Source organism: Gadus macrocephalus, chromosome 20 (genome assembly GCF_031168955.1).
Source record: "Gadus macrocephalus chromosome 20, ASM3116895v1".
Taxonomy (NCBI): domain Eukaryota; kingdom Metazoa; phylum Chordata; class Actinopteri; order Gadiformes; family Gadidae; genus Gadus; species Gadus macrocephalus.
The window spans coordinates 17399644-17427130 of record NC_082401.1 but is presented as its reverse complement, the minus strand read 5'-3'; the positions used below and the strand labels follow the sequence as shown (position 1 = coordinate 17427130).

The 27487-nt window shown below is 47.7% G+C and overlaps 1 protein-coding gene across 1 annotated transcript in view; it reads left to right on the top strand.

Annotated features, from left to right (window-relative positions):
- The window catches only part of caska (calcium/calmodulin-dependent serine protein kinase a), a 115341-nt gene that overhangs the window by 17579 nt on the left and 70275 nt on the right, over positions 1 to 27487 (top strand). The window contains 2 exon segments of the mRNA XM_060040300.1: positions 18128 to 18240; positions 25745 to 25850. Coding sequence (XP_059896283.1) covers positions 18128 to 18240; positions 25745 to 25850 — 219 coding nt within the window.

Sequence of the window (27487 nt, the reverse complement as noted above, 5' to 3'; positions counted from 1 at the left end):
AATAACATTTTGAATGCTACACAAAGAATTGGATGACTTTTCTGTTAGAATTAAAAAAAAAAATATATATATATATCCAAGCCTTGTTGTAGTACACTGAACACTGGAAAAGTGTTCCAATGTGACCAACATATGCGTTGGTGCCTGGATATATCCCACCATGGCTGGATCCTACACACTGCTGGATAGGATTTGGTCTTTTTATTTTGTAATCTCGTCAGGCAGGATGTCTTTGTTGTGGCTAGCGGACGGATGCTTACAGATGAGGAGCTCAGCCATGAGCCGGCGTGACCTGCTCCCATCTCATCACAACCCCTCCAGCCAATGAAGATGATTGGCTGATGAAAGGCGAGAGGGTGGAAATGGTATTTGGACTGTGGACATGAAAGTACTGCCACTTTGACTCTCTGCTGCCGTTAACGCAACACAAGGTTGAACCTGCGATGCTGAGGGTTGCCTTGCATCGGAATACACGCCCCTATCGGTGTCTCTTCTCCCTTTCTTTCTCCTGTACTTTAATATTTCGCTTCATTTCGTCCATCTTGCTTATTCGGTGTCTCCAACTCTTCTTTTTCTCCTCCCCATTTACACCCCTTCGACTTCGACTCCTCCTCCTCCTTCCCTCCTTTCGTCCTCCTTTCCTCTTTCCCTGCTCCAGTCTGGAGGCCGGGGGGCAGTCTTCTGGGTTGGCTGAGCGGCCCTGCTGTTTGTGCCAGGATTTTGTAGCAGGCTGGCAGAGCTTCCCCTCTGGCCGGCACTGACCAGTTCTGGATAACTGGTCAAGCCAGCAGAACGCTCTGTTCCTCTTACAATGTTGTTCCGCTGGTACTGTGGGTGAGGGCAAGCCTATGCCGAGAACTGCGCCAAAGCTTGGGTTTCTACCATTTTCCAAAATAAAAGAATATATATTATGGCTCAAGATGTTTTGGTGCTGAACATGGCGCCAGACTCTGGTGACAATCGGCGGGCTAAGTGTGTTAGCGCTGACTGTGGCAGTTATGCCGTTTTGTGGTGTTATGATGCAGCATGCAATACAGACAAGCGTGCAAGTCTTCAGTACATGCATCCGTCACACACATAAACCCTACTGGAAGGGAAAATCCAAGTGTCACGCCTGGTTAGTACTGTGCCACATGACCATGGGATATATTGATCTCCATGTTGAACCGACCGCAGCCTATTTATCTGAGCTCAATGCAATTCCGATTTGAAGCTTTACCAACCCGCTATACATTACACGGATGGTGGTCGGGTGTTATGTTGGTCAATGCACGGCACAGCAGACCTCAATCTGCTGTTTGACCTCAACTCCCCCTTTAAAGCTGTTTAATGGACTGCCGGACATTCACCCCATTCATTTCTTGCACAATTAAATCTAAGATCTCGGGTTGAGTAGAAGAGAGGTGGCTTGATCCATTGATTGATTTGACTATATCTGGATACCATCTGTAATGATACTGATACCAGGATTGTCTCTTGGCAATTTTGGACACATTGGGGTACATGGGAAAACGTGTGTGTGTGTGTGTGTGTGTGTGTGTGTGTGTGTGTGTGTGTGTGTGTGTGTGTGTGTGTGTGTGTGTGTACTGGCTCTGAAATGTGCCAATGCATGCGATGCATGGCCTATATGTTCATGCAGGCTCTCACAAACCACTCTCATCCCTTCAGGCATCTAATAGATGATATTGCGTTATCTCTGGCCTCCAGCCAGAATGATAGCCAAGCATTGAATGCGAGACGGAGGGGGAAAAGCCCTATGACCGGGCCGACGGCAGCGAGACTTCTGAAAGTGTCTGTGCCTCCATGAGCAGGGAAATGAAATTTCTTCTCTGCAGAATCCATGCCATCACTTCACCCGTAGCTCAGGCCAGATAATACACTCGCGCGTAGTGTTTCTGCTGCCTGCCTCTCTGTGTATGTAGTAGGGCTGAGCCTGAATATTTTGTTATTCATTTGTAGGGGTAGCTGTTCGAAATCTCAATTCAGTATTCAAAGATTTCTTATGAAATAATATGATTGCTTTTTTAACGTCTAAGCCTATTTGGGAACTGCAGGTAGAAGGCTAGGTTACATTTCGTCTGAACATGCCAGTAATCATGTATATGTAAAGGCGCTAGACGTCAGAGAATGCTTCACTTCAACCCTTCAATTGAGGCAACGGTAGCCATCATCCGAATGGCCAAATATGGGCTGACTGAATTATAATTTGTTCGTTTTTTGTTGGATATTTCAAACGTTATTCAAATATTGTGGTTAAACTTTAACAGCTGCTGTCCAGTGTAAGGATACGAAAGCCCTTAACCCCGCCAGCCATCAGGTGTTAATACTTTTAGAAGGGTTTTAATAATGAACGTATTTAAACCCTTCAATGTTGAAAAGAGTCCAAACGACACAAAAGATTGGCTATTTAGTAAACACGAATAGAACAGGTGGTGAACTAGTGATGCTTTTCCTTTTTATGGCGATCCAGATCCCACAATAGCACGCGTTTGATTTATCACCAGGTGAACAAAACTTATCCTAAAATCTATTCAGAACTTTGCACAATGTTCAAACCACCTATTTGCTTTGTGATAATTGGAAGTAGGCTTACTCCCTGACTCTAGAAACCGTGCGTGTTCACAAATTTAAAGGCAGCTTTGAAGCTCTGCCGTAACTGAATCCAACTCGGACTGATGAGTGGATCTGAAAGCCACTGAATTGATATTTGTTTTACCCATTGAACCATTTCAAAAAGAACAAAAACGGTCAGTTGTTAAAAACTTGAATCTGCAGCAGTGGCCTCCGCCTGCTCAATCACAATTTTATCACAGAATATTCGGATATTAGTTTGGAAACCTAACGAATATTCAAAGCTTGAAAAGGAAAAATGATGTCTTCGGGCCATCCCCTATATGTCTAGCAGCCTACCCCAAAGCCATGCTGATGTCACACGCAGTCGTTCACTGTAGTAGAAACCCTAGAGCACAGGTGTTCACCCCTGGAGGACATCAGACCTCTGCACCAGCAGGATTATCCCGAAGAGATGTTGTGGTTCAATCAATCCATCGTGTAGCACTCGCGTCCCTTACCCTCCAGGAGATGCTTTTAAAAAGCCACTTATAGTAGAAACAGCTGTGGGTCACACAACGTATTTGATTAGTGCTTACAGGTAATCTGTGGGCGCTGGGATCACGGCCAGAGTCACGAGTGATGGAACTAGGAGTTGATTTGGCTTTTGCTAAGGTCTCGGCTCAAATTAAACAAGTTAATAACAGAGGCTGTAGCCTGAGTGTTGACTGCTGACCAGTGAAATTATCCTCATGGCTTTGACGCACACACACACCCACGTACACACACACCTGTATGCACACATGGACACACACACAACAACTCACACACACACTGGGCTGCATGGGGGAGAGGAAGTTGGTGGGCAATTTTGGAGTTATGTAAGGAGACTCACAAGTGAAATGCGTAATGAAAATTGAGAAGATGAGGAAATATCTGGCCCCCAAATAATAACAAGCTAAAAACCAGTCCCCGGGCTGTGTTTATATTCTGATGGGTTTGTTTTTCTCCCTTGTTTTAGTGCATTTTTGGGGTGTGGTGCCTATTGTGCTTATGCAAGCAAATACACACACGCGCACACACACACACACACACAGAGCTCCGTAGTCCGTCTAGCAGGCTGTTTCAGAGCGAAGCACATGATTAATTGCACCGGGTGGTGTGATCAGAATCTATGGAGTATAATAAAATAACAAATTCAAGCTTTCTTTTGTCAGTGCAAAATCCAGCGTCCATTCACCCGCACTACCCCTGCTCTTTCATCGCCTCAATGGCCTTCTGTGTTAATCAAAAGTTCAATTGATTTCTCCATTCCAGGGCCAATAATAGTTTTTGTTTTTTTTATTCCCCCCCCTGGTCCTTCTGTTGTTCGACCTCCTGAAAAGATTCCCGGGATTTGCCGTCGGAGTTTCCACTCGTAGTCCGGGCCCCTCGCTCAGAGCGGGGCCCTTCAGCGGCGCTCTGAACTTGTCGACGCTAAACAGGCAGCGGCAGACTGCGGTCTCGGTCCCGGGCTCCAGGCCTCTTTGGGAGGTCTGCCGCAGGGTTATAGCCATCCGGGGCCCCAATTTGGATCCAGCGTGCGGCCCTGGGGAACCCTGCCCACTGGTTTTGTGGCGAGCTCAGTATAGACACGGCTGGCTGTACGTCCGAAGGTTCCCCCTTTAGACGCCTGGTGGAAACCAAAGAGCTCATTGAGAAGTAAATTAGAAAATAAAAACTCCTGAGAGCTTTTTAGTTTTGAAGAAGTTAGTTTGGTTAGGTAGGGTTTTAGTGATTTTAGTGGGGGGGGGGGGGGGTAGGGTTTTAAATGGATTCATAAGGGCTGTGTTTTGGTGAAAACATCGACGGCAGTTTAATTCATCATCCTTCGTCCCAGTTCCACTGATGCAAACCAGTTGTTGCCTTGGGAACCAAACTCAATTATGTTCTGAAGCAAACAGAAAAAGGACACACAGGGTCATCATGACTTTTTAGGTTTGCCATTATAGGAAGGTTCTCAGGAGCTGTCTAAGGAAAACTCCTGCATCATGAATACTTATTAAAAATACTGTTTTCTAACTTTCGTCTAAATTCTGTGTAACTTTTTCCATGTTGCCACCACCTCCTTGACTTTAAATTTGACTCTCCTTGCATAATAACTATTCATATTCCGGTTGGTTCTCCAACTAAGACCAAAGCTGTTGCATATCACTTTTTCCAATGCAGTCAATCTGCTTAGACAGTCTTGCTTTCATCACGCGTGTCATACCCCTCATACTTGACACACACACACACACACACACGCACGCCCACACACACCCTAGCACCCTCCAAGGCGTGGGCAACGGAGCCATCGGATCACAGCGAGGCTCCGTGGCAGCGACCGTTAAAGAGGCATGCCCTCCCCGTCTCCTCAAGCAGGGGGGGCTCTTCTGAAGGCTCCGCCTGAGGCCGGGGGTCTCTGAAGGCCCTGCAGCTTATCAATCATTTAGCAGTGGGCGGGTGGCGTGGACCTGATGGCCCATCCTGCTCATTAATGTTGCACAACATCTCAGAGACCACAGCGGAAGGATTGCTTTACGGTCAGAGTAATCAAACTCACCGGGGGGGCGGGTGCACACAGCAATAGATGTCATTTAAATCCTCATTTGGGATTAATACGGTACTTCTTATCCTACTGGAGATTGCTCATACACTTGGTGCTTGCCTCGTAGACGCCTCATGTATTTTAGTTTGGGTCTTGTTTTTTTGCAACTCTTTCCGCAATCCTTTGTTTAAGTTACGTTCCAGTGTGACACTACGTTGAAAATGACCCAGGAGATCGGTCTCGCCATTCATTCCAATGGCCTCGGGACGTCTTTTATCAAACAAATGTTTAGTTTTGCGGTGCAAAGACTTGCACAGAACTGCATTTTCCGCGGTACCGTTTGTACGAGCGACTCAATGGGTTTGCAGGCTTAGCAGAGTCAGCAGCAGAGTAGGAGGAGATAAGACGCTCCAGTGTTTGCACAACGAGGTAAAGCCCATTCGTTAGTTACAGATGGGGAGATGAATGACTGCTTCCTCGCACTTTCCAGTCCCCCCCCCCCTATGAGAAAGTTCTGGAAATGATGTCAGTTTTTCCCTTGGCTCCATAAATTCTCCCGATTCAAATCTATTCTTCCTCCCACTCTCCTTCGCTTATCTTATCGGATCCAAATCCAGGATATCTTTTTAGTACCCTCTCTTCCCTTCTTGTCTCTCGCTCTACATGTCTTTGACCATCAATGTTGGGTGACATCAACAGTGGATTTGCTGCCGTCCAGTCTGTACGGCACAATCAAGAGTAAATGTCTGTTTTGCAAAGATCAGGTTTTGGACATGGCGCTTGGAAACAGTTTGCTAATCCACTGAGTGCATCTCCTGCTCGTTGGCATTATGAAAAAACGGCAGCAACTCTCGAACTTGGCTTGTGAACCCAAAACACTCAGGGAAGATTGGGAGAGGAAGTACTTTTGTGTAAGGGTTCTTTTATGCTTGTTGTCACTTTTTATATGCATCTTTTTATCCTCGCATATTTTTTGTTCGTTTTTTCCGCCTTTCCTTTGTCCTCCACTCGCTCTCCTGCTCTGTTCTGTTCACTTTAAAGGCTGGTTGTCTTTTTATTTTTTCATAACCCCTTTGATAGCTTATCAGCAACCCAAATTGTGTGCACACCGCTTTGCATTGAGTTCTGAGTTTATAAGTGCAGCCGCTTGAGGAGGAGCCATCAGGGATACCGCTCTGCATAAAGGGAACTAAGATGTCTGTGTTTCATCTCCTGCCAGAGTTCCACTGGGTGGAAGATAATTTTGCCTGTACTACTGATCAAGCCTGTGCATTTTCGTAATGGCCCGACATCACATCTTCATTAACATGTTTCAGATGCGTCATAGATACAGCCCCCATGCTGCCGTTGCTCTAAAACGTCTGCAAAGCGCCATCTCCTCCACTCCTAACCCCGTGCTGTGCTCCCGCGACAAGTGTTACTTGTGTTGCCTACAGATGTCTCAGCATGGTGTTCAGGGGGGAGATTTGTCTGGATCGCATCGGATTACAAAATCTATTACTTCCGATATCTGATCCCACAGCTTTGGCTAATAACGGAGACACGATGCTGAATATAGGATGGGCGATCCCAGACCCAGAGCCGTTCCCAACATGTCCAGTTTTGAGTGGCTTCTCGCTGTCATCACCCAGCTCCAAGCTCCGCTCTCGGAAGCCGCCCGGCCTGATAGCAGCCGACAGGATCAAGTTGTCGAGCGGCCGTGCCCCTGTGCCTCCTGGGAAATCGTGGCTTACTTATTCATCCCAGGCACTGTGCGGGAGAGCCCAGCAAAGACCTTTCCACTGCCGTGCTGTCAACTGTCGCTCTTTGGAGACCCCTGTGACTTCATCCGTTAACACACACGCTCGTGCGCACCAAACACACACACACACCACACATCTGCCGTTGCGTCATCACCATCCGCCAACACTCTTTTGTTCTCTACTGTACATATTTGGCAAGGCCGCCCAACTGGCGGCTCAGATGTTTTCGGTTTTATTCTTTCGGTGTGTTTGTCCTGTTAATGAGCCCGGCGTTGCAGTCACCCTTTAACCTGAAGCTAATGGCCGCCTCATTGCTGGTTGCAACCAGAGACGGGCAAGGATTGGGGGAGTTGAGTTGAACTGTGGAGGACCAGGGGGAGGGGGCATGTCACTTCCAATGGTCCTCAATGTCCCGCAGCTCTCTGACCTGTGTGTGTGTGAGTGTATGTGTTCTTATGAGCGTGTGTGTGTGTGTTCTTGTGAGCGTGTGATGGGCGCCCCCCTGTTGCGCAACCCACTTTTTTTTACTAATCATGTGCTGCTGATGTTGTTGCGGCCTCTGCGCGTTCCCCTCGGCCAGCAGGGCCAGCGGGGCCTCAGTCTCTGCAGCGGTCGGGTCAGGCAAGGTGGCAGGCTCCGGGCCAGGACGTGAGGCCAGTGTGGGGGGTCAGGAATGGGATTGAAACGAGCTGCAGCGAAAACGACTCTGCTACTTCCCCGTTGGTCTTCAGTGGCGTTGGGCTCCATCTCAAGATGGTGGGCAGGAGGGTGCGTCAACGTTCTGTGCGTACGTTCAGCCCTTTTAGGCTCCAACTGCTGTTCCAGGCCGTCAGAATTCATAACCGAGGCAAAATCGGACATGAAGGATGAGACGCATACACAAACCTTCTGTTGACCCCCCCCCCCCCCACTCCCCAACTGCCCTCTCTGGGGCTCTGTTTTCATTATTTTTATATATTTGTGTGTGTGTGTGTGAGAGTGTGAGTGTGTGTGTGTGTGTGTACTCAGGGGAGAATGCTAATGTTAATCCAGCCTCCTCCATAGTCCTCATGTTATCCGCTGTTCGGGTGATCCTTCATTACCCCTTCACAGCTCAGAGGTTACATTACCGCTCCCACTCCACCCAGGGCCCGGGCCTCCAATGGAAACGTATTGCAACTCTCCTCACTGCTACCCCAGCAAAGAGAGAGAGAGAGATGAGCTAACTAGGGCTGAGGGAGGTTTGCATTTATTGACTGTAGATCAGTGTGATGATCTACCCCTTCTCAGAATCTAAGGCTCTGTTCAGTCCTTGATACTTCACCTCGTCACCTCGGTTAGTAAGACATTTCTAGGAAAAGCACTTCTGGGTTATATTAAATCAACTACAATTGAATTTGAAGAACACTTAAGAACACTATGAAGGAATGAATTTCAATAAGCTAGGTCAACCAAAATAAGAAAACACTTCCTAAAGTGTAAGCAAACCCCCTGTTTCAGCTGAGTTCTGGGCAGGGTGTTTTTTTCCCATGGTAGCTTTCGGAATCGTTGTGTATGAGCGTTATAACGAGCGGTACAGAGCGGGAGGTTGGTTCCTGTTTCGTCACGGAGATATTCCACCCAAGAGAAACTGATTTGCGTGAGCAGAAAAAGCTTTCTGAAGGGATTTTTAGTCTGTGTATTCCTACAGCGGCCAGGCTATTCCATGTTGATTTGAAACCCTTAGAGACACTACTTTTCACTTTACTACTGCAGGCCGAATTAGTGTTGGCCAATTACATGCTTACAGAGCTCCGCTTTCAGCAACATGATTGGTCAAAACAAATTTGATGCGGAAAATAGAGCAATGCCAAGTTCTCACCAATTTTAAGCTCATCTGTCATCATCATCCTACTTTAGATAAGCAATCTAACATCTTGACTTGTGGGATAGGCCGGAGAGGAGTCATGTCTCATAAAAGGGAAGAAAAATACATTTCCTGGTGGTTTGAAGTCCAAAGCATTCTCCCATGTCTTGATAAGCGTTTTGCATAGTACTTATAACCGTCACTTTTAATGTTATGGCAACAACTTGGCAGGAACTTTCAACGGACAACAATATGGCATTTATATCACCTATATCCTCCTTCTCCTTATTCCCTGCCCGTGCAGCACCCCGCCTCTGGCTGCCGGGGGGGGGGGGGGGGGGGGGGGGAGTGATCCGAGTCCCCGTGCGGGCCTTATGGCCACCTCCTTCCTCCATCGCAAATCATCTCTCAGTCCAAACAAAACCACTACGCTCTCTGGGGAGTTTGATTCCAAAATCTCTGTAGTACTCCGCTGTGTGCGTGTGCGCCGGCGGTGTCTTGTTCAGGTTTCGTGTGCGTATTCCCCATGGGAAGGGAAGCAGCCCTGTCTTGTCTGATTACGTAACCACTCTGCCAGAAAGCCTGGGGGGGGGGGGGGGGGTGTAGCTGGACAAAAGGAGTGAATAAGGAGAAAGGGAAAAGAGAGGGAGGCAGAGAGAGTGGGGGGAGGCAGCAAAGCCCATCAATGCAGATGATGGACGTGGGGGATAGAGGGGGGTAGAAGGAATCCAGATGTGTGGGCCGTGGCTGTTGTTGAGGTGCTGCTGAACACAGAGGAAGCATTCAAGAGGCTGAATTCTGCTTCCTGTCACCCTTCTCCATGCACACGGTTAACCTTAGCCCTCAGGCAACTCTGTCCACCCGATAGAGTTCTGCATTATGGGATTAAGTAGTTCCGTTCACTCTCTCTCCGTCTCTCTGTCTCTCTGTCTCTCGTTCCCTCTTGCTGTATTTTTTCCCCGGCACCTTGGTCAGCCGTGGTTTTGGCTCTCTCGACCGTTGTGTGAAGCCTCCGGGCACAAAGCAGGGAAATGTCAGACGTTTAATTGAATTTGCAGCGCGGCCAATTCCACCGGGCGCGATCAAGCGAAGCGCACGGTGCCATCAAAATACACAAATTGGAGCAAGACACACACTCTTCCCCTTCTCTATTTCTCTCCCTCGCTCTTTTCAGAATACCCACATTTTATGTTGTCAGAAGGGTTAGTACGAGCCAGGCTTCCATCAGACCCTGTGAGAGAGCGTATAACGGTACAGTACACATGTCCCATGGTGTCCAAAATGTCATTAATATTCAAACCGCACTAACTTTTTAATGAAATATCAGCGTTGACTAGTACCTCGAGATATGGATCACATGAATATGAACTGGCCGCGGAGACCGAAACCAAGCAAACACAAAATGTATGGCCTTCGTGTTAAGATAATGAAATCAAATGTTTCCCTGCTGACTGCACCGTACGCGGCGTTCGTTTTACTGCAAACCAACGACGGCCCATTAAGAGGAATGGCATGCTGGCATCTTCCGCCTGAAACTCTCCAACAGACGGTCATGGCAGGACACCATCGGCGACAGATAGACGGGATAGGCAATAAAACGCTTATCTACTTACTATAGCTCGGCTTCCACCACACGCGCACAAATACACATTCACACACAGGGCTGACCTTGGTAACTTTCGGTCTGATCCCGGCCCCTTCAGATAATGAGAGTAAACCCAAACACACCCATTGTATACAATGACTGCTCCGGGCTTTTGCTTCTAAAACTACAGCTCAAATCCTTCGAGGAGAAAGCCATTAAAGGTTCGGCCTCTGTCTGGATTAGCTCGTGAAACAGGTCGTCATACTTTTGTATAATGTAACACAGGTCTAGAACAGCAGGCGTTGGACTCAGTGTTTCCGCTAGAAGAAATTGGTGCTGGTCATGTGACCGGGAAGGTTTCATTTTACCGGTCAAATTGGAAACAAATCGGTCGGATATTGTCCGTGTTTATTGCACTTAAAAAAATGGATAGGCAGGCTATATAAAGAAGAAGAAGTGTGATCATATTTTGATTCGCCATGGTTGTTAAATACCGGTGCTCCGCAAAGCTTGCCGCCGGCTTTCGCTAGCTTGCCGCCGTTTAGTTCATAAACCTACGGTTACGGTAATCTATAGCGATCAATTTGAGCGAGTGCACGAAATGTAACAACTTATTTATTTTATCACACAGGCTACGCTACAATCAAAACCCTCATTGTTTTACATGAATTGGCTAAACAAATGACCACTGTAGCATATTTAAACACAATTCAAATGAACACATTCAAAAGTATTTCTGCTCAATTTAAAAGGTTGAATCTCCTCGTGACTGAATGTTTGTATACATCGCGCATGCTGTATGCGCGCAGGGTTGATGCGCTCCACTTTTTTCTGTGGAGAACCAGCGCCTTGAACATTACGCATAAAACGAAACCGGATCGTTTTCGCCCGTTTCGGCTCCGTGTGGACGGGGCCTTATTTCCAATCAGTCATTCTGACCGGAGACATTTAGAATTTTCGGTCCTCCTCATTTTTTTCCGGTCAAAGACCGGTAATTACCGGGCAAAGGGAACTCTGGTTGGACTATATTTAGAATAAGTTTTAACGTCACCCCGACTATATTCAGGTGGGGAGGAGCTACTGTTGATCCAAGAAACAGTTGCATGTTGGTTTTGCATGCCTTGCATACTGATTAAATCAACGTATGAGCCCACAAGATGACAAACTGGATTTTGGTGTTTTCAATATCCGCACCCCCACACTCAAACCTCTCGAACATGGAGAGGCTGTGATGTAGGTCAGATCATTATCTCAACGCTCTGAATCTACTTGTCATGCCCCCAACGTGACACTGCATATATTACTAGTAATATTATGAACCGACAGGAGCGTTCAAACAAGGAAAAGCCTTGGCCTTAAATGGAACACGCACGGGCACAAATGCACGCACGCACACACACACACACACACCTGACCACCCCGTATTCCAGTTTTGCTGCACCAATTTTCTACCGCGTCTCTCCCTTGATTCCTCTCTATCGAACTCCGACAAAACTTTTCCTTGTTCACTTACTCCTTACACACGCACACACGCCGACAGACAGACACGCACCCGCCTCCCTGTTAGCTCCTCTGTCGGGGGTGTAAACATGCTAATGACTTCCTATTAGTGCTGATTCCTCTAAATGTCTCCTCTAGGCTAGAGTTTCATTACGGCTTGTGATGGCAGAGGCGCCACTATTCCAACTCATTGGCCAACTGCTTCGTACGGCGCCTCCTATTGTGTGCTTCCGTGCTCAGAGCGAGGTGTGCACTCTGCATTTTCTTCATTTTAATCATCTCTACGTTTACTTTTTCCCTTTTTTTTATTGAGCGAAATGAGTATGCTTTTTGTCGTTCCCCCCCTACCACGTACATTTGTTGTTATTGCATCATCTGCAGTGTTCCTGCAGTATTACCTTGTGCCTCTTAGTTACCTTGTCTGTGATGCCAAGTCTTTGAAACCTGCACGCACTAGTGTCAACAATCCTATTTTACATTTAATCTGGCCTGAGCTTATCTTTAGATATCGTCCCAGGATGGCTTAAAGTCACGGGTTTGTGGCGTCAAACTGTGCCTTCTAGCTAGCAGCTGCCCGCTACTGCCTTATTCTTCCTCAGGAAATTGCCTGGCGTTATCTTCGCAACTATTCTCCGCCTTGTTTGTTTAGTCAAGGGTTGGGGGCAAAGCCAGAATGCTGGCTGAGGGTGTGGGGGGTATAGTCAGATGGAACATAAACACACACAATGTCGATGTTGACAAGCTATCACAGGCCACTGTACAAAACTGGGAACAGAGAAAAGTATTTGTTAAAAAGTTCCCCCCGTATTCAAGCCTGCCCACACCACACTGATGAAACGGGTCAATTTGCATTGTATGGTCCCAGTGACCTTGTGACCACGATTTGCAGAGCACTAAAAGCAGGAGTCGCAACGATTTCAATTGCACGAGTTAAGCAGCCCTACTGGCAGTGAGAACCTCCTTACTTGTGGATTGATGGTCCTGAGGGAATAAGTCTTGCACAAATCGATATAATCTATTAAATCACTGCTTGAGTCAAGTCTTATTGAAAAACATACTTTTACTTTAGCTTTCAATGCAGTGTCACTGCCTTTTTTTTTTTATTGAGCCTCAGTTGATATTGATTTCCTTTACCGTTAACTCAAATCCCTCCGTACTTTTCCCTTAGTCTGTTTTCTTCTTATTTCGATATTGTTTTCCAATACACACTTTGTTATTGTGCATTTTTTGGATGTGTTTTTCTCTTGTTATGAATGCAATGACCAGTCCATTCACTCTCATGCACTCGAAGCTTGCGCGCGTACGTGAATATGAAACTGAAACTTGCCCCGTCATTAACACTTCATTTTCGGATCATATTTTGGCATTTGTGTCAGTAGTAGCATTATTAAAATACCTACATTTTCCCCTGCCTGGGTTTGACACACACACACGCACGAAGGCAGGCACACGCATGAAGGCCTGCTGAATAAAGCCGTTATGATCAGTAATATCGTATTAGTATGTTGGCTGTCAGCGGCTTCTCTCCCAGCTCAGTTACAGCCTGCAGTAGATGCACCCTGATAATGTTACTGGCTGGCTAGCTTGCATCTCAAAGATCCTTCTTTGTTTGGGTTGATGGCATTAAGGCCTCAACAATTTAATCATTTTTCTCCGTCTGTCTCTCTCTTCGTCTCCATCGGTCTCTGTCTCTCTCTGTATGTCTATTTGTCTCATCTGCTCCTCCCGAAGTGTGTGTGTGTGTGTGTGTGTGTGTGTGTGTGTGTGTGTGTGTGTGTGTGTGTGTGTGTGTGTGTGCGTGTGTGTGTGTGTGTGTGTGTGTGTGTGTGTGTGTGTGTGTGTGTGTGTGTGTGTGTGTGTGTGTGTGTGTGTTTTGCAAGCACTACTCCTGCTCAACATTGGAAAGCATGAGTCACCAGGCCTCTTGTGCGATTACATCAACAATTGTATGGCACTCACTCACTCTGGAGGTCATGTCTCCCTCTTAGCCTCTGCCCTATATGTCACCGGGTGAACAGTACACTCTATCTGCATAATTAAGCTCCCAGGCTGAGTCCCCATAGGGTTTTACGATGGGTTTAACGTCCAAGCATAAGCTTGTGTTGTGATCCAACGTATTCATCATTGTTGACTGGTATCAGTAATCTTTTACTCCACATGTGTTTTTCTTTCCGGTGAACAATTATATTCAAATGGCCATTGAATTCTGGCGCTGTCGAAAACCCTATTTTAAGAGAATATCATATATTTTCCACTTTGTCACTTTGGTCAGCATATGCCATCAACGCAACGAAAAGGATTGATCCTGAATGCAGGAGACATTGAACGGTCTGTTATGCCATAGGGTCATCGCTGAGTGAAGGGGAGACGCTGTATCAACGCTGGGGTTTGTTTACCTCCTTCAGCACACTGTCGCATGCCTCTCCCCTTTAAAAAGGAGGGCACCATGTGGTCATTAGTCAGGGATTGCTCAGAGGAGGCCTCTGAGGTTTACCTTTCACACTGTGCATGAAGATGCCATTCCCTTGTGAGGAACACCACTCCCCGTGTTAGCGACACTGGCAGGTGTCGATTGACATACAATGTCAACATCTTCGCTGAGCTCTATCTACTGCAGCTGGTGTTGGCTTCCCCTTTGCTTCCCAGTTTGGATTGGGGAACCTGGCGTTCATACTTTCAACCTTTATGTCTGTTGCGTCATGTCTGGGTTCGGACAACATGTAACATCATTGAGTTCTGTCTAGGCAGAGCCCGGCGTTCATACTGCCCCAGGTTAGGGGCTGATCGCACGGGACCACCCGCGCCAGGAAGAATGTATACACTGACGTTGTTATAAGATACTTTGGATAAAGCGAGGCTTCCACAAAGTGGCGTGTCTTTATTCCTCAAACCCCCTCCTTGTGGACATCGCTACCCTGTCTCTACCCTGTTATTTTTCGGATGGTGGCTCAAGTGCAGCAATCCTCAGAAAAAGTGTGTGTGCACAGCTGATTCTCTTTTCACGAGCGTGATGGCAGAGGCCGGCTGCAGCTGAGCCCTCCTTTCAGCTCCCTAATGGCTCCTCCATAAAAAGTTGGCTTTTACTTTATCGCCTATTTCTTTGAATTCCATGCCGGCCGGGGCTGCCAATATGGCCATGAGCCTCATCAAGCACTTCCTTCCTACCCCCAATAAGAGAGAGAGAGGGAGATGGCGAGTGGGAGAAAGAGAGAGGGAGTCAGAGAAGGCGGCTGTTTAACGTAGCTTCACACTCGTTCAAAGGGAGCAATGTAGCGCAATTAGCGTTTTCTGCAACAAGCAAACTGAACAATCCAATCTACTCTCCCTCCCTCCCCCAAACATGGGCTGGGACAGGAAGCTGTTAACAGGTGTTTGCACTGACAGATGACGTGATGCTGGGACAGCGCGCTCCACCCACGCCCACTTTGTCTGCCTCGATGGCTACCTGATTACCTGTGTTCGCCTCTTGTCTGGTGGCTGTCTCCCTCTTGCTCCGTCTCTCCGCAACGTCGACTGTCAGCGTGTTGCACATACCGCAATGGTGCAAAATAGAATGGCCGGCATCCATACCTTCCATAGGTTTACTTTCCACAAAGATTAGGCTGCATAGACGTTTACAGAGTGCACTCTTATTTTAAGTCTAGAGACGATAGGAGGATGCGTCTGAAAACTGTGTTTACCATTCCCAACGTAATCAGTATTGCAGAGACGTGGAGTCTGTGCGTACATCCACCGTTCAGACCCCAGTGGGAACGCCCGGGCGCTGTCTGGTGACGCCACGCTGGCTTTAAGCCTGACTATCTGGTTCGCCGCTACCTTTTTTAAAATCCAACACACGCATTGAAAACCCATCACATGTAGCTGCCCCCCCTCCCCCCCCCCCCCTCGCTCTGTGACCCAGTCTACCCCCTTATCTCTCTGCTGCCACCCCTCTCCCCCAAACCCACCTCTCCTGCCTCCCCCGACCCCTGGACTCCTGCCCCCCCCCCCCCGCCGCCTGCTTGTTACTCTCTCCTCCCGAGCTCCCTCACCTCCCCGTCCCGGAGAAAAGGCTGACATTTACTGTGCAGAGAGAGAGAGAGCAGATGGGAAGTGCAGGACTGAATAACTAATGAGAGCCCCGTGACCTGATATACCTGCACCAAAAAAGTTTGGAGTTTGGTGAAAGGTTTTTCATATATCCCCCCCCCCCCCCGTTCCAAAAGATTATTTTCACATCGCTTTTCAGAGTCACTGTGAGCAGACTTTTTTTTTTCTAGTCCTCTCCCTGTTCTCCCTCGTTACAATTGTTTTTCTTGAAGTTATGATGCTTGCTGGATGGATGGATGGCTGGCTAAGTGGAGCTGAGGGGAAATGTGCGGTGTCACTTGGTGTTTTTTTAAGCTAATTAATGACCGCGATAAGCCTGTAAACTACATGTAGCTGCAGGTGTGTCAGGGATCCAAGGATTGCTTGTCCTCGCTAAGCTGTTGATCTCTGTGTGTGTGTGTGTGTGTGTGTGTGTGTGTGTGTGTGTGTGTGTGTGTGTGTGTGTGTGTGTGTGTGTGTGTGTGTGTGTGTGTGTGTGTGTGTGTGTGCCATGTGCTCCCCCAACAGTGGGGCATTTGCAACAATGCTGGATACAACATTGAGTTGGTCATGTCAAAGTGACCTAACCTTTACTAAGCAGTATTGTTCACTGCACCACTCAATCATTCGTGTGTGTGTGTGTGTGTTACCACCATATTTAGCGCATGTGCCTCTGGGCACCATTCCGTTGGTACCTCAGCCTTCTGACGATAAGCAGCTTTAGTTTGATCACCATCTGCTCAGCCAGTCTGTATTTGTACACACAAACCCACACATACACACACACCTCCACATTGTGGGTGCACTATCAGTAGTTAAACCACAACCATTGGGTTTTTGTTCCATCCATTGCCAGGGAATATATTTAGTCTGGCTACAAACGCAGTCTGTTAGCTCTGTTCCCGGGTTGTAGAGAGTGCACGCCACTGTGGAACTGGTAATTAGCCTGTGTGCTTGAGTGCGGTGAGTGTGAGCAGTTGTGTCATCTCGGTGAGGGTAACACTGGGGGAAGGCAGGGCTTTAGATGTGCGTCTGACTAGCCTGTCATGTTCACCAGGCTCTGCGAATCTGTGATGATGGATACACTGGCAGAGAGGTGTCAAACTACGACGACTCGATGGACACACACACACGCACACGCACACACACGTGAATATGAAACTGAAACTTGCCCTGTCATTAACACTTCATTTTCGGATCATATTTTGGCATTTGTGTCAGTACTAGCATTATTAAAATGCCTACATTTTCACCTGCCTGGGTTTGACACACACACACACGGACGAAGGCAGGCAGGCAGACGCACACGCACGCATGCAAACACACACACACGCGCACACACTGGCTGTAATTACCACATGACCTGCTGATCATTAAAGCTCATTAAATCACAAGGACACAGCCGCACGTCCAACAAACCGCACACCTTTTTAGATGTGTGTGTGTTCATATGAACAGCAGTGTGTTTGTGTGTGTGTGGTTGTAAATTTTTGTGTATTTTTTAAACTTGCGCACGAAAGGCGTTGTCCTGGAAGCTCTACCGCCAGTTTATACAAGCTGCCCTCTGCTCCTTTCACCTCTTTGTTAGACACGAGAAAACACACACATACGCGCACAGGCATTTTGGCAGTCCTCTAAGGGTCAAGTCCATTATCCCAGTGTTCATACAGTCTGTGTGGCCGATGCAGCCTCTTCCAGGTGGTGCAGTAAACCCATCTCTTTGCAGGTCAGCAGAGTAGCACCTCTGTTTACTCATCCTCGTAATGGAATAATGCATACCTATGTACGTGAACCGTGGCCATGACTCTTGACCTGGCTTCTCTTTATGTTTAAATATGCGGCTGCACGCAGGAATGCCTCATAGTAAAACAAACCGTGTCCCATCGTTCACGCTCTACATTTTTCGCTGTACTTCTATGGCAATAGAAGTGAGGTGATCTTGCTCGGCGACCATTTAACCCAGTGAGATCACCAGATATGGGCTTCATTACGATCTCCTGTTATTTTGACAAATGGCAAGTTATTTTGTGTGTTAATTTCCTGCAGAGAGGAAGATGCATTTTACTTTAGTGAGAAGAGTAAATGACTCATGAACATTGCTAAATGGCTCTTCTTCAGGAGTTGGCAAAGTTGTTGCATGGGTTGCCCTCTTACATTAACCTCCACCGCTGTGCCACTTAATCTTCTGCGCTCGTTCTGAATTGTGATGATGCGTTCAGCAGAATGCATTATTGGATTTGGATGAATGTATTTGCTAATGTTTGTGTGTGTGTGTGCTTGTTCTGCAGGGGTCCCTTCAGCGTGGTCAGGAGATGCATCAACAGGGACACGGGACAGCAGTTTGCTGTCAAGATCGTGGATGTTGCCCAGTTTACCTCCAGCCCTGGGCTCAGCACAGAAGGTACACACACAGACACAGACAGACGCACGCACGCACATATACGCACACGCACGTGCACACATATACACACACACGCACATGCACGCACGCTCACCAGACAGGTGTGTTGTGTACATCTTCAGGTCAGTCTTTTGAAGGAGGCTGTCAGCGATCCTCAACGATTTCGTCCCTCTCCCTGCGTATGTGTGCGCCTCCCTTGCAGCGTTGTGTAATGTCGTTTTGTGTGTGTCTGTAATATTGTATAGTGTCTCCTCTATATTTTTCCTGCCATTACCATAATATGTGTTTTGGATGGTTAAGCCTGCGAGCCATAGTCTAATAGCCATCCTCTGGAGCCTTTTGGCTGGGGAGACCAAGGTAAAGATGAAAGCTATTTAGTTGCTGAATGGAAGGAAACAAGCCATTGTACTTTTTTCTTTATTGCATTTTACCATATTTTGTCTCTTAGGTTTGGCTAGCTATAGTGAGATGATGCGTTCATTTCTTTGTTCAAATAAAGAAAACGTCTGTCAAAACAAGCCAGCTGTGCCCTGAGGGCCTATTCTATGTGCAGCCCTATAATTTCCATCCCACTGCTAACCTAAATAGCATCCCAGTGTTTCTCTTTGAATTCCAAAACAGCATAGACCTTCGATGAAAAGTTATGCTTCCTGTCATCTCGGCCTGTTTACATAATTTTCCGGTTCAAATGTCGTTAACTCTAATTGGTGTTGATCTCTCCCTTAACATTACTGCAGTCCCCACCTAACATCATAACGAATGGGGTGAAATCAAATATCCCATCTGCCTCGTGGCCTGCCTGGATTTCCCCATACCGTATACCTACCTACATGCTATGTCATGCTATGCACGCCATGAGACGATATTGAAGAGAAAAGGTTCAATGTTAAACACAATAATACATTTACAATAGAAGAGTCTGCACTTGTCGCATTACGTAACGTAGTCAACCTTAATCAAAGACCCACATTTGAATTGTTAGATTAGCTGGCCATTTCTATATGCTGGGAAATTAGGATGCCCTTACATTGACTTTGATTTTGTGTTTCTACCTTTCCCTTCCTCCTCTCGAATGCTTTGGAGGAAAGTGTATGCTCAGTCAAACCGACTACATAGTGATGAGACCTATATATAGAACGCCTCCACTTCCCTGTGTGAGGAGAGTTGGGGTCAGAGGGGAGCAGTGATTATCGTGCAGTCTGCTGCTTTATACATATCAAAACTTGCCTGTTAGGATTGGGCCGATCGCTTGGACTCCGGTATTGCTGCTTGCGGCTTTTCTCGAGAAGTGCTGATCCAAACAACTTCACAATGAAGGTTGCACTGCCTCAGGTCCTCAGCGATACGCCCGCCAAGTGTGGACTCGATCGGATGAACGGTTGGCAAGAAAATCGAAGGACAGATGGACGGACAGACAGACACAGAACGAGAGTCGACTAATTATAGTTGGAGTTATATCAGATGTGCACACTCACTGACATCTTTAAACTTGTGGAGATTATTATGGAAGCTGAGGAAAGTTGCTGATTTGAGGGGGAAAGCGGGGGGATTAAGAAGATCAAAGAGGCGAGAAAATGAGGAAGAGACGGCTCCCTCGATAGCAGTATGGAGTGGGAAACTTACGGAGACTCCAGACTCTCAAGGTCCTGTCTGTTTTCACTTGGCTACATTCTGTCCGCTGGTAATGGTGGTGTCCCCGGAGTCCCCTTTTAAAAACGAGCCACTCTACAACATTTAAACCTCTTTTAAAAGCATTGTTTTGTCTAGCTCTTAGCCTCATGGATAATGTTTTTACACAGTGTAGAAGGCATAGAGATTTTGGTTTTGGTTTTCTTCTTTCTTTTGACCTTTTAATAGAGCTTTTAGTTGTGGCTATATTTTGGCCTGTCAAAAATGCCAAAAGAGAATACAATTGTTAAATTGGAGAGTATTTTCCTGGTGGAAATATGATTGAACACACACAAGAGGACGAACAAAAACAGTGTTCGGCATCAAGGCTACAGTCTGACACTGAACAAGGAGTGGTATGATGAGTTAATTCCAGAAAGCAGACCACAACACCCGTAAGACTGCATATATATTGGCATAAGGTGAAGAAAGAGGAGAAAAGCCGATTATAATTACATTTAATATAAAATGTCCACAGCACCCACTCGATAAGAACAGAGTCACTAACTGCCAAAGTGTGCCATTGACCCTGAGCTCATCAAATCGTAACCTTTGCCCGGTTTATGAAAAGGAAATGAGCGCCTCACACAGACATTCATTTATCTGAGGGTGTTTGGCAGGGGATCAAGTTGAACCTCTGCCAACAGCGCTTGTGGGGTTGACGAGTATTGCTCGACTGAAGCAATACTTCTTAACCACACACATCCTGTAAAGAGAATTACCAACCCGCAATACAAGCTAGCTAGGATTTACTCCAAACACACAGGTTTCATATTACAGCCAACTGCCACAGCGATCGCTCGACGAGCAAGTATAGCTGTTCTGTTGCGTGCGCTCTGAACTGGTGGATTTAAAACGCAGCACTCTGTTTAGTTCGCAGGGAGAGGGGGGTTGGAGGCTCGATGGAGGGGAAGGGATTGAACAAATGCCCAAGGAGTATTTTGTCCTCCCTGCCCTTCTCATAAAACAGGCGATGAAAAGCTTGCTTGAAGGATCACAGAAAACACCTGAATCTAATGTTTTTTATTGTAACCTTTCCAATGCTGTGGATTTCTCATGTTATTCCTGTGTGTGTGTGTGTGTGTGTGTGTGTGTGTGTGTGTGTGCCCGTGTGTGTGTGTGTGTGTGTGTGTGTGTGTGTGTGTGTGTGCCCGTGTGTGTGTGTGTGTGTGTGCGCCTGCCTCTGTGTACACGGCTACTTCATGCGTGCATACAGATACTCACACACCAAATCACAAGCGTTCCCGCGCGGCACTTTGGAATCCATCACTGGCCCGGCTTGCTTTCGCCTGCAGACGCCAGACGCTTTCTCCACTGTTGATTTTGTTTTTATTTCCCTCCTACCGTTTTCCCTGTAGGCACCGCCATCGCACTTGAGCGGGCAGCTTTAACACGGCACCGAACTGGGACCTGCCAGTGTTCACGTGCACACACACGCGCACGCACTTGAACAGCGCTAGGTTCGGCACAAAATGGGATTGGTTGTGTCTAAGCAATATAACAGACTTACAGCACGACACCCACGGCATGTCCCCTCTTCCGAGGGTTGAAATGACCGAGTAATATGCTAATTAATAAATTAAGTATGCTGAAGGGTGAACTTAGAAAATGTATTTCCCCCTGTGTTCTAAGAGGGCTGCGTTAAATCACTTACAATATGTTCTCCTATTCTTATTGACCACGATGAGGTTTAGCAGTAGAAGTGTGCACAGGCAGGTGAACCCGCTGCACTGTGCAGCTTGGTTTGCGGTTTGCGATGCATCAGCAGTTGACCATCTTGTGAGGAGATGGTAAGGGTTGTGTGCAGCTCGACCCCCGTTGTGACTGTCTGTCTGGTGAGGGAACGGGCTGGAGCGCGAGAGAATAAGCGGTACTCACTAACAGGGGCCATTCCAGGACTCGACCTTTCCAAGGGGGCTTGGCCCCTAATAAGATTTACATGTCGTTACATCTGCAATGGCTTATTTTGTAGGCTACGCGCCAGGGGAACGGGGGACAACCAGGACGTTGATGATTTCATGGGGTTATATCTCCGCGGGTTATGTATGTAATAGGAGGATTTACCAAATCACCAGCCCAACTATGACGGTTTGAATGAAGCCTGTAGAAAAGTGGTTAACTTAGTTTTAGGACATTTTCAATGCGGCCAATGGGGCTTCACTGAAGAGGGTCTTAGAATCGCCCCTGTTCACCACCATGCTGTACTAGACATCCCCCAGCCTGCCCCCAGCCTGTCCTGATTTATTCCCTCTCTCTAACCTCACATTCCCTCCTAAATGTTCCCGCTTTCCACCACCCCATTTCGGTTTTACTTCTCTGCAGGTTTTGTTTTATTTGATCCCCTACCCCATGCCTACTACCTCCTTATTACTCCTCTTCCCCTCAGCAGTCATACATCCCCAGTCATCACAAAAGAGAAGGTGCTGCTTCTATGTGTGCTTTCTATGTTTTGGCTCACCTGGAGGCAGAATCACAACGGTGTCCCATGAAACAAGTTTGAGTGCGCACGCACTCACGCTGCGTCGCTGTGGCCTTTCTGTCATGACAAGCACATGGAATCTCATTGGGCAAACGGGGACGACCACTGTGCACGATCAGTTCTTTCATCCCGTCATCCCTTTCTCCATCTCTGCCTCATTTTCTTGGAAGTGTTCATTGTCACATTTCGCTTTCACGCTACATTAGTTTTTTTTAATGCATCACGTGACGTTCTGCCTTGGCCTTCTGCGTGCGTGTGCGTGTTTGTCTTCCACTTGGAAATGCCTCGTGTGTGTGTGTTTACCCGAATCTCACACCCCTCATTTGATGAGCAAACCATCCTATATGCTTTAATCTCTGACACACACACACACACACACACACACACACACACACACACACACACACACACACACACACACACACACACACACACACACACACACACACACACACACACACACACACACACAGAGACACACACACACACACACACAGAGACACACACACACACACAGAGACACACACAGAGAGACACACATACAGAGAGACAGACACACACACACACACAAACCCTATGTGCAGATGTGGTGTTGGTTTGCGTGTTGTTTGGATTGAGTGTCCTCTTGTGTTTGTTGCTGTGGTGGGGAGCGGGCATGCGGTCAGCGGATGACACCGAATGCAGCAGGCCGTAAGGTGGCCACTTATCATGGCTTAAGCTGCATTAGCACTTTGTGTGTGTGTGTGTGTGTGTGTATGTGCCTGTCCTTGGAGGATTAGCTTAATGTTAGTGCTGAGACTAGCGGCAACGCCAGGGGCTCATGGTCTGGGCCCGGGCTTTAATTAGATAAATGTCAGCAGCTCACGCATGTAGCCTGCCTTGTAACAACGGCGCCCGTGTAGCTGACACAGGGTCTGTTTGTATGCGAGTGGGTCTATTTGGATGCGTGATGATGTGTTGTCGGCTGTATTCCCTGTCGATTTTTCATGCCGACAAACATCTGCTGAGTCCTGTGCCAGGCCTTTGGTGCGTCATCGTGCCATCAATAATGCTCCCGCGGCAACCGAGGGAATGCCATGTGGAGAACATGGCTGCATGCGGCTTCCATATCGCCATGGCGCGGGCCTATGTACAGCACCAACGCGCATGTATGCTGAAGCATACTATGTTTGCAGAACTGTGTGTGTGTGTGTGTGTGTGTGTGTGTGTGTGTGTGTGTGTGTGTGTGTGTGTGTGTGTGTGTGTGTGTGTGTGTGTGTGTGTGTGTGTGTGTGTGTGTGTGTGTGTTGCAGAAAGGTTCTGCATTATGTATACGTATGTGTGTGTGCATGTATGTATATATATTTGTCTATCCAGGCTCCAGCTGCAACCTCTCCCGGAATAGCTGCTTCTAGAAGATGGGGGGGGAGGGATGTACTGCTGGTGTTGAATGGATAAGTGGGAGGCAGAGCTCATGGGGAGGAGGGAGGAGGCCAGCTTGAGTGAGAAGAAGACGGGCTTAAGAGGCAGGAAGGTTTGGAGTGGAGGGATTTATAAGCCTGAGTCTTGCCTGCACATGGCGAGGAGGGGGGATGAGCAAGATAATGGTGTGAGGAGGGGGAAGTACATGAGAGGATTCACGTGGGATTTACTGAGGGTGCGGGCGGCATTTGGTGACGGAGCCAAAGGTCTTCCTCGTTTGAGGCGCTGCTCTTGGGGTAGGGCGGGTGGCCCCCACTTCTGGAGTTGTCTTTGAGGCCAGCGTTGAACAGAACTCTTCGGTCCAGTATTTCGCATTCCTACAGGGACAATCCCAGAGACCATGCGCTTCGCAGACTTTTTAAGATTTTTGCCGAACACCTCATCCATTCTGTTTAAGATGACAGAAAGATGCTCCATTTGCATTACGGCGGAAAGTGCTGGAATAAAGATTTCTGTCCAGGCCAGACATTAGTCGTCTCAATAAACATTGCGCTTGTATTCCCCAACCCTTTCTCCATCAATTGCTTATCTTTTTCTACTCCAATGTGGTGGTGTTTTTCTGCCGCCAGAGCAGCACGTAGAATAGATTCCTGCGGTGTTGTTTGGATATGAGGTGATCGTGGGTGGCTGCGTTCTGTACGCCTCGACCGTTTCCTTCTCGGTTTGTTTCTCTCCTGCTCTCAGTCTCCATTCCCCGCCTCCTCTCTCCTCATCCCTTCAGCTCAATTAACCTTCTTGATTAACCCGCCGCTGCTCTCAGCAGCTCATTCAGACGGAAGATGCTCACCGGCCACGACGGCCTAGCGATGACATTTCAATATTCAAAAACAACCCAGACGCCAGGAACGCAAGCAGATGGTGGGGGGGGGGGGGGGGGGGCTATTGACATTTTACATGGCAGGCCCGGCGTGGCCGTTGAGTCATCATTAACACGGTCTGACTTGTGTCGGGCACTGGGGACAGGGGCCCGAACGGTGTGTATTATATCTATTGTATTATTCACCAGTGTCAGAACCAGAACCCTCTGCCTCAACCCCCCTACGGACACGGGCCGGCGGTCGGTGAAACAGGGGGCAGAACGCACAGGTGAACACCGAACAATGTGGGGGCTCTCTCCGTCGGGAATCCGTCGGGATGGGAATCTTGGCTCGGTCTGACACATGGCAGACGTGTATGTTTTCCGGTGGAAGCTTTTGCAGTGTGAAGGCTTGTCCCTCTGGGACTTTTTGTCGTGTTTAGGGACTCTGCAGTGATCTCAGATCTGTATGTATTGAAATCTATTTCTGAAATGTGTATAAATGCTGGTACACTGGAATGTTCGCCCACACAAAACCACGATAAAAACACACACACACACACACACACACACACACACACACACACACACACACACACACACACACACACACACACACACACACACACACACACACACACACACACACACACACACACACACCAAGGTTGAGGGAATATTAACGATGATTGTTTGTGGAGATGGGACGCCAGAAGCCTCTGTTCGGAGAAGGCTCCAGATTGCTGTGCTAGTTTAGCAAACGCGTCATGGAGGGAACAGAAGGAAGAACCACACGGTGCTGCTAATGATAAGGAAATGGATGTAAACAATCACAACAAAAACTGTAAAAGTTCAATGCCGTCTCACACCACAACCACACAAACCTGTGTGTGTGTGTGTGTGTGTGTGTGTGTGTGTGTGTGTGTGTGTGTGTGTGTGTGTGTGTGTGTGTGTGTGTGTGTGTGTGTGTGTGTGTGTGTGTGTGTGTGTGTGTGTGTGTGTGTACATAAACTGTAAAAGTGCAATGCGGCCTCACTCAATACCTCTGCGTTTCATTCTCCCTCTAACTGTTGGTGGTGTCTGTGTGTGTTTTTTTCCAGACCTGAAGAGGGAGGCCAGTATTTGCCACATGCTGAAGCACCCCCACATCGTGGAGCTCCTGGAGACGTACAGCTCGGACGGCATGCTCTACATGGTGTTCGAGTAGTGAGTCTCACCCTGCCGCGAACAGAGCAGCCACTTCACTGGGAATACACAAACCTCGGCACCAATTAATAATGCATGGGGGGGGGGGGGGGGGGGATCTGCTATAGGTGGGCGATGGACAGAAGAGAGCGTGGGGAAGCAGAGGGGAGGAGATGGACGGAGTGTGAGAGAGCCAGTCGTCTTTGGTGTTATTGTATACTACGGAGTCGTGGGGAAAAGCTTGTTAGCTGTGGGTTGGGGGAGGAAAGGGCGTGCGGCATGGCTTTGAGGAAGGAGAGAGAGAGCGGGGTTATTGTGTGTGTCTGATGCTATAGTTGAAGGGGGCAGAGATGAGATTAAGATTTCCCGGCCGGCTCCCCCTTTTCTCTCTGTATTCCACTAGAACTAATCCCTTCATCATTTAAATCCTTTATCGCCAGCCGGGCAAGACCTTGGGTCTTTTTCATAGCGCTGTCACACATAACAAAACATCTAGGAAGTAACCGCAATATGTAGCATTTGAATGAGTTTTGTACATGGGAGTGGACACACAACATGGTAACGTGCATCCAACTGTCACCAAATCCCCAATTTGACCTCTTATTGGCTTACAGAAGGGGGGGGGGAAGAAAACCTCAAACAAGGGTGGGACTCCACTTAATTAGGCCCCATCTAAATCGTGCCATTTAAACCTTTTACAAACAAAGTGTGTGTGTGTGTGTGTGTGTGTGTGTGTGTGTGTGTGTGTGTGTGTGTGTGTGTGTGTGTGTGTGTGTGTGTGTGTGTGTGTGTGTGTGTGTGTGTGTGTGTGTGTGTGTGTGTGTGTGTGTGTGTGTGTGTGTGTGTGTGTGTGTGTGTGTGTGTGCGCGCGCGCGCGCGCCATCTATCCGGGCTAGTGAATTCAAAGGGATATAAAGTGGGTGGAGCCTATTGGCTGCTATCTGGGTAGCAAGCCTCGTCCCCCAGCAGTAGGAGCCGCGCTGGAGGCTGGGTGGGGTGAGGAGGGGGCGGCAGCACCCTGGAGTTCCAGCTGGACTGAGGAGCTGTGGTGGTTAACGGGCTTCTCCTCACTTCAAAGTGCCCCGTCAGGCTCTGTTCTTCTTCCAGCGCTAACCACTCAACTTTATGGTTATCAAACACACTCTATCCTCTCCCACCGAGTGAATTAATACTGGATGGAGCTGCGCTATGTTTATCTATATATGTATATATATGTGTGTGTGTATATGTATATATATGTGTGTGTATATTTCTTTTTAATCTACCTGAATTAACCCCCTATACGTCAGCAATGTTTTAGCATTCATGGGTGGCTGCCTAACGCATACACACACACACACACACACACACACACACACACACACACACACACACACACACACACACACACACACACACACACACACACACACACACACACACACACACACACACACACACACACACACACACACACACAGGTTGTAATTATTGCTGTACCTTACCTGAGCTGACCGCTAAATGGTCCTTCATAGCCACTCCTAGATTGAGACAGCTTCTGAGTTTTTTTTCTTTTTAGGAGTGACCTTTTCATCCTTCCTCTGGTCATGCTGCGCCTCTCCCCCTGCCATTCCCTTTGCAATCAACATCTCTCTCATTCCCCGTCTGAATGTCTCTCT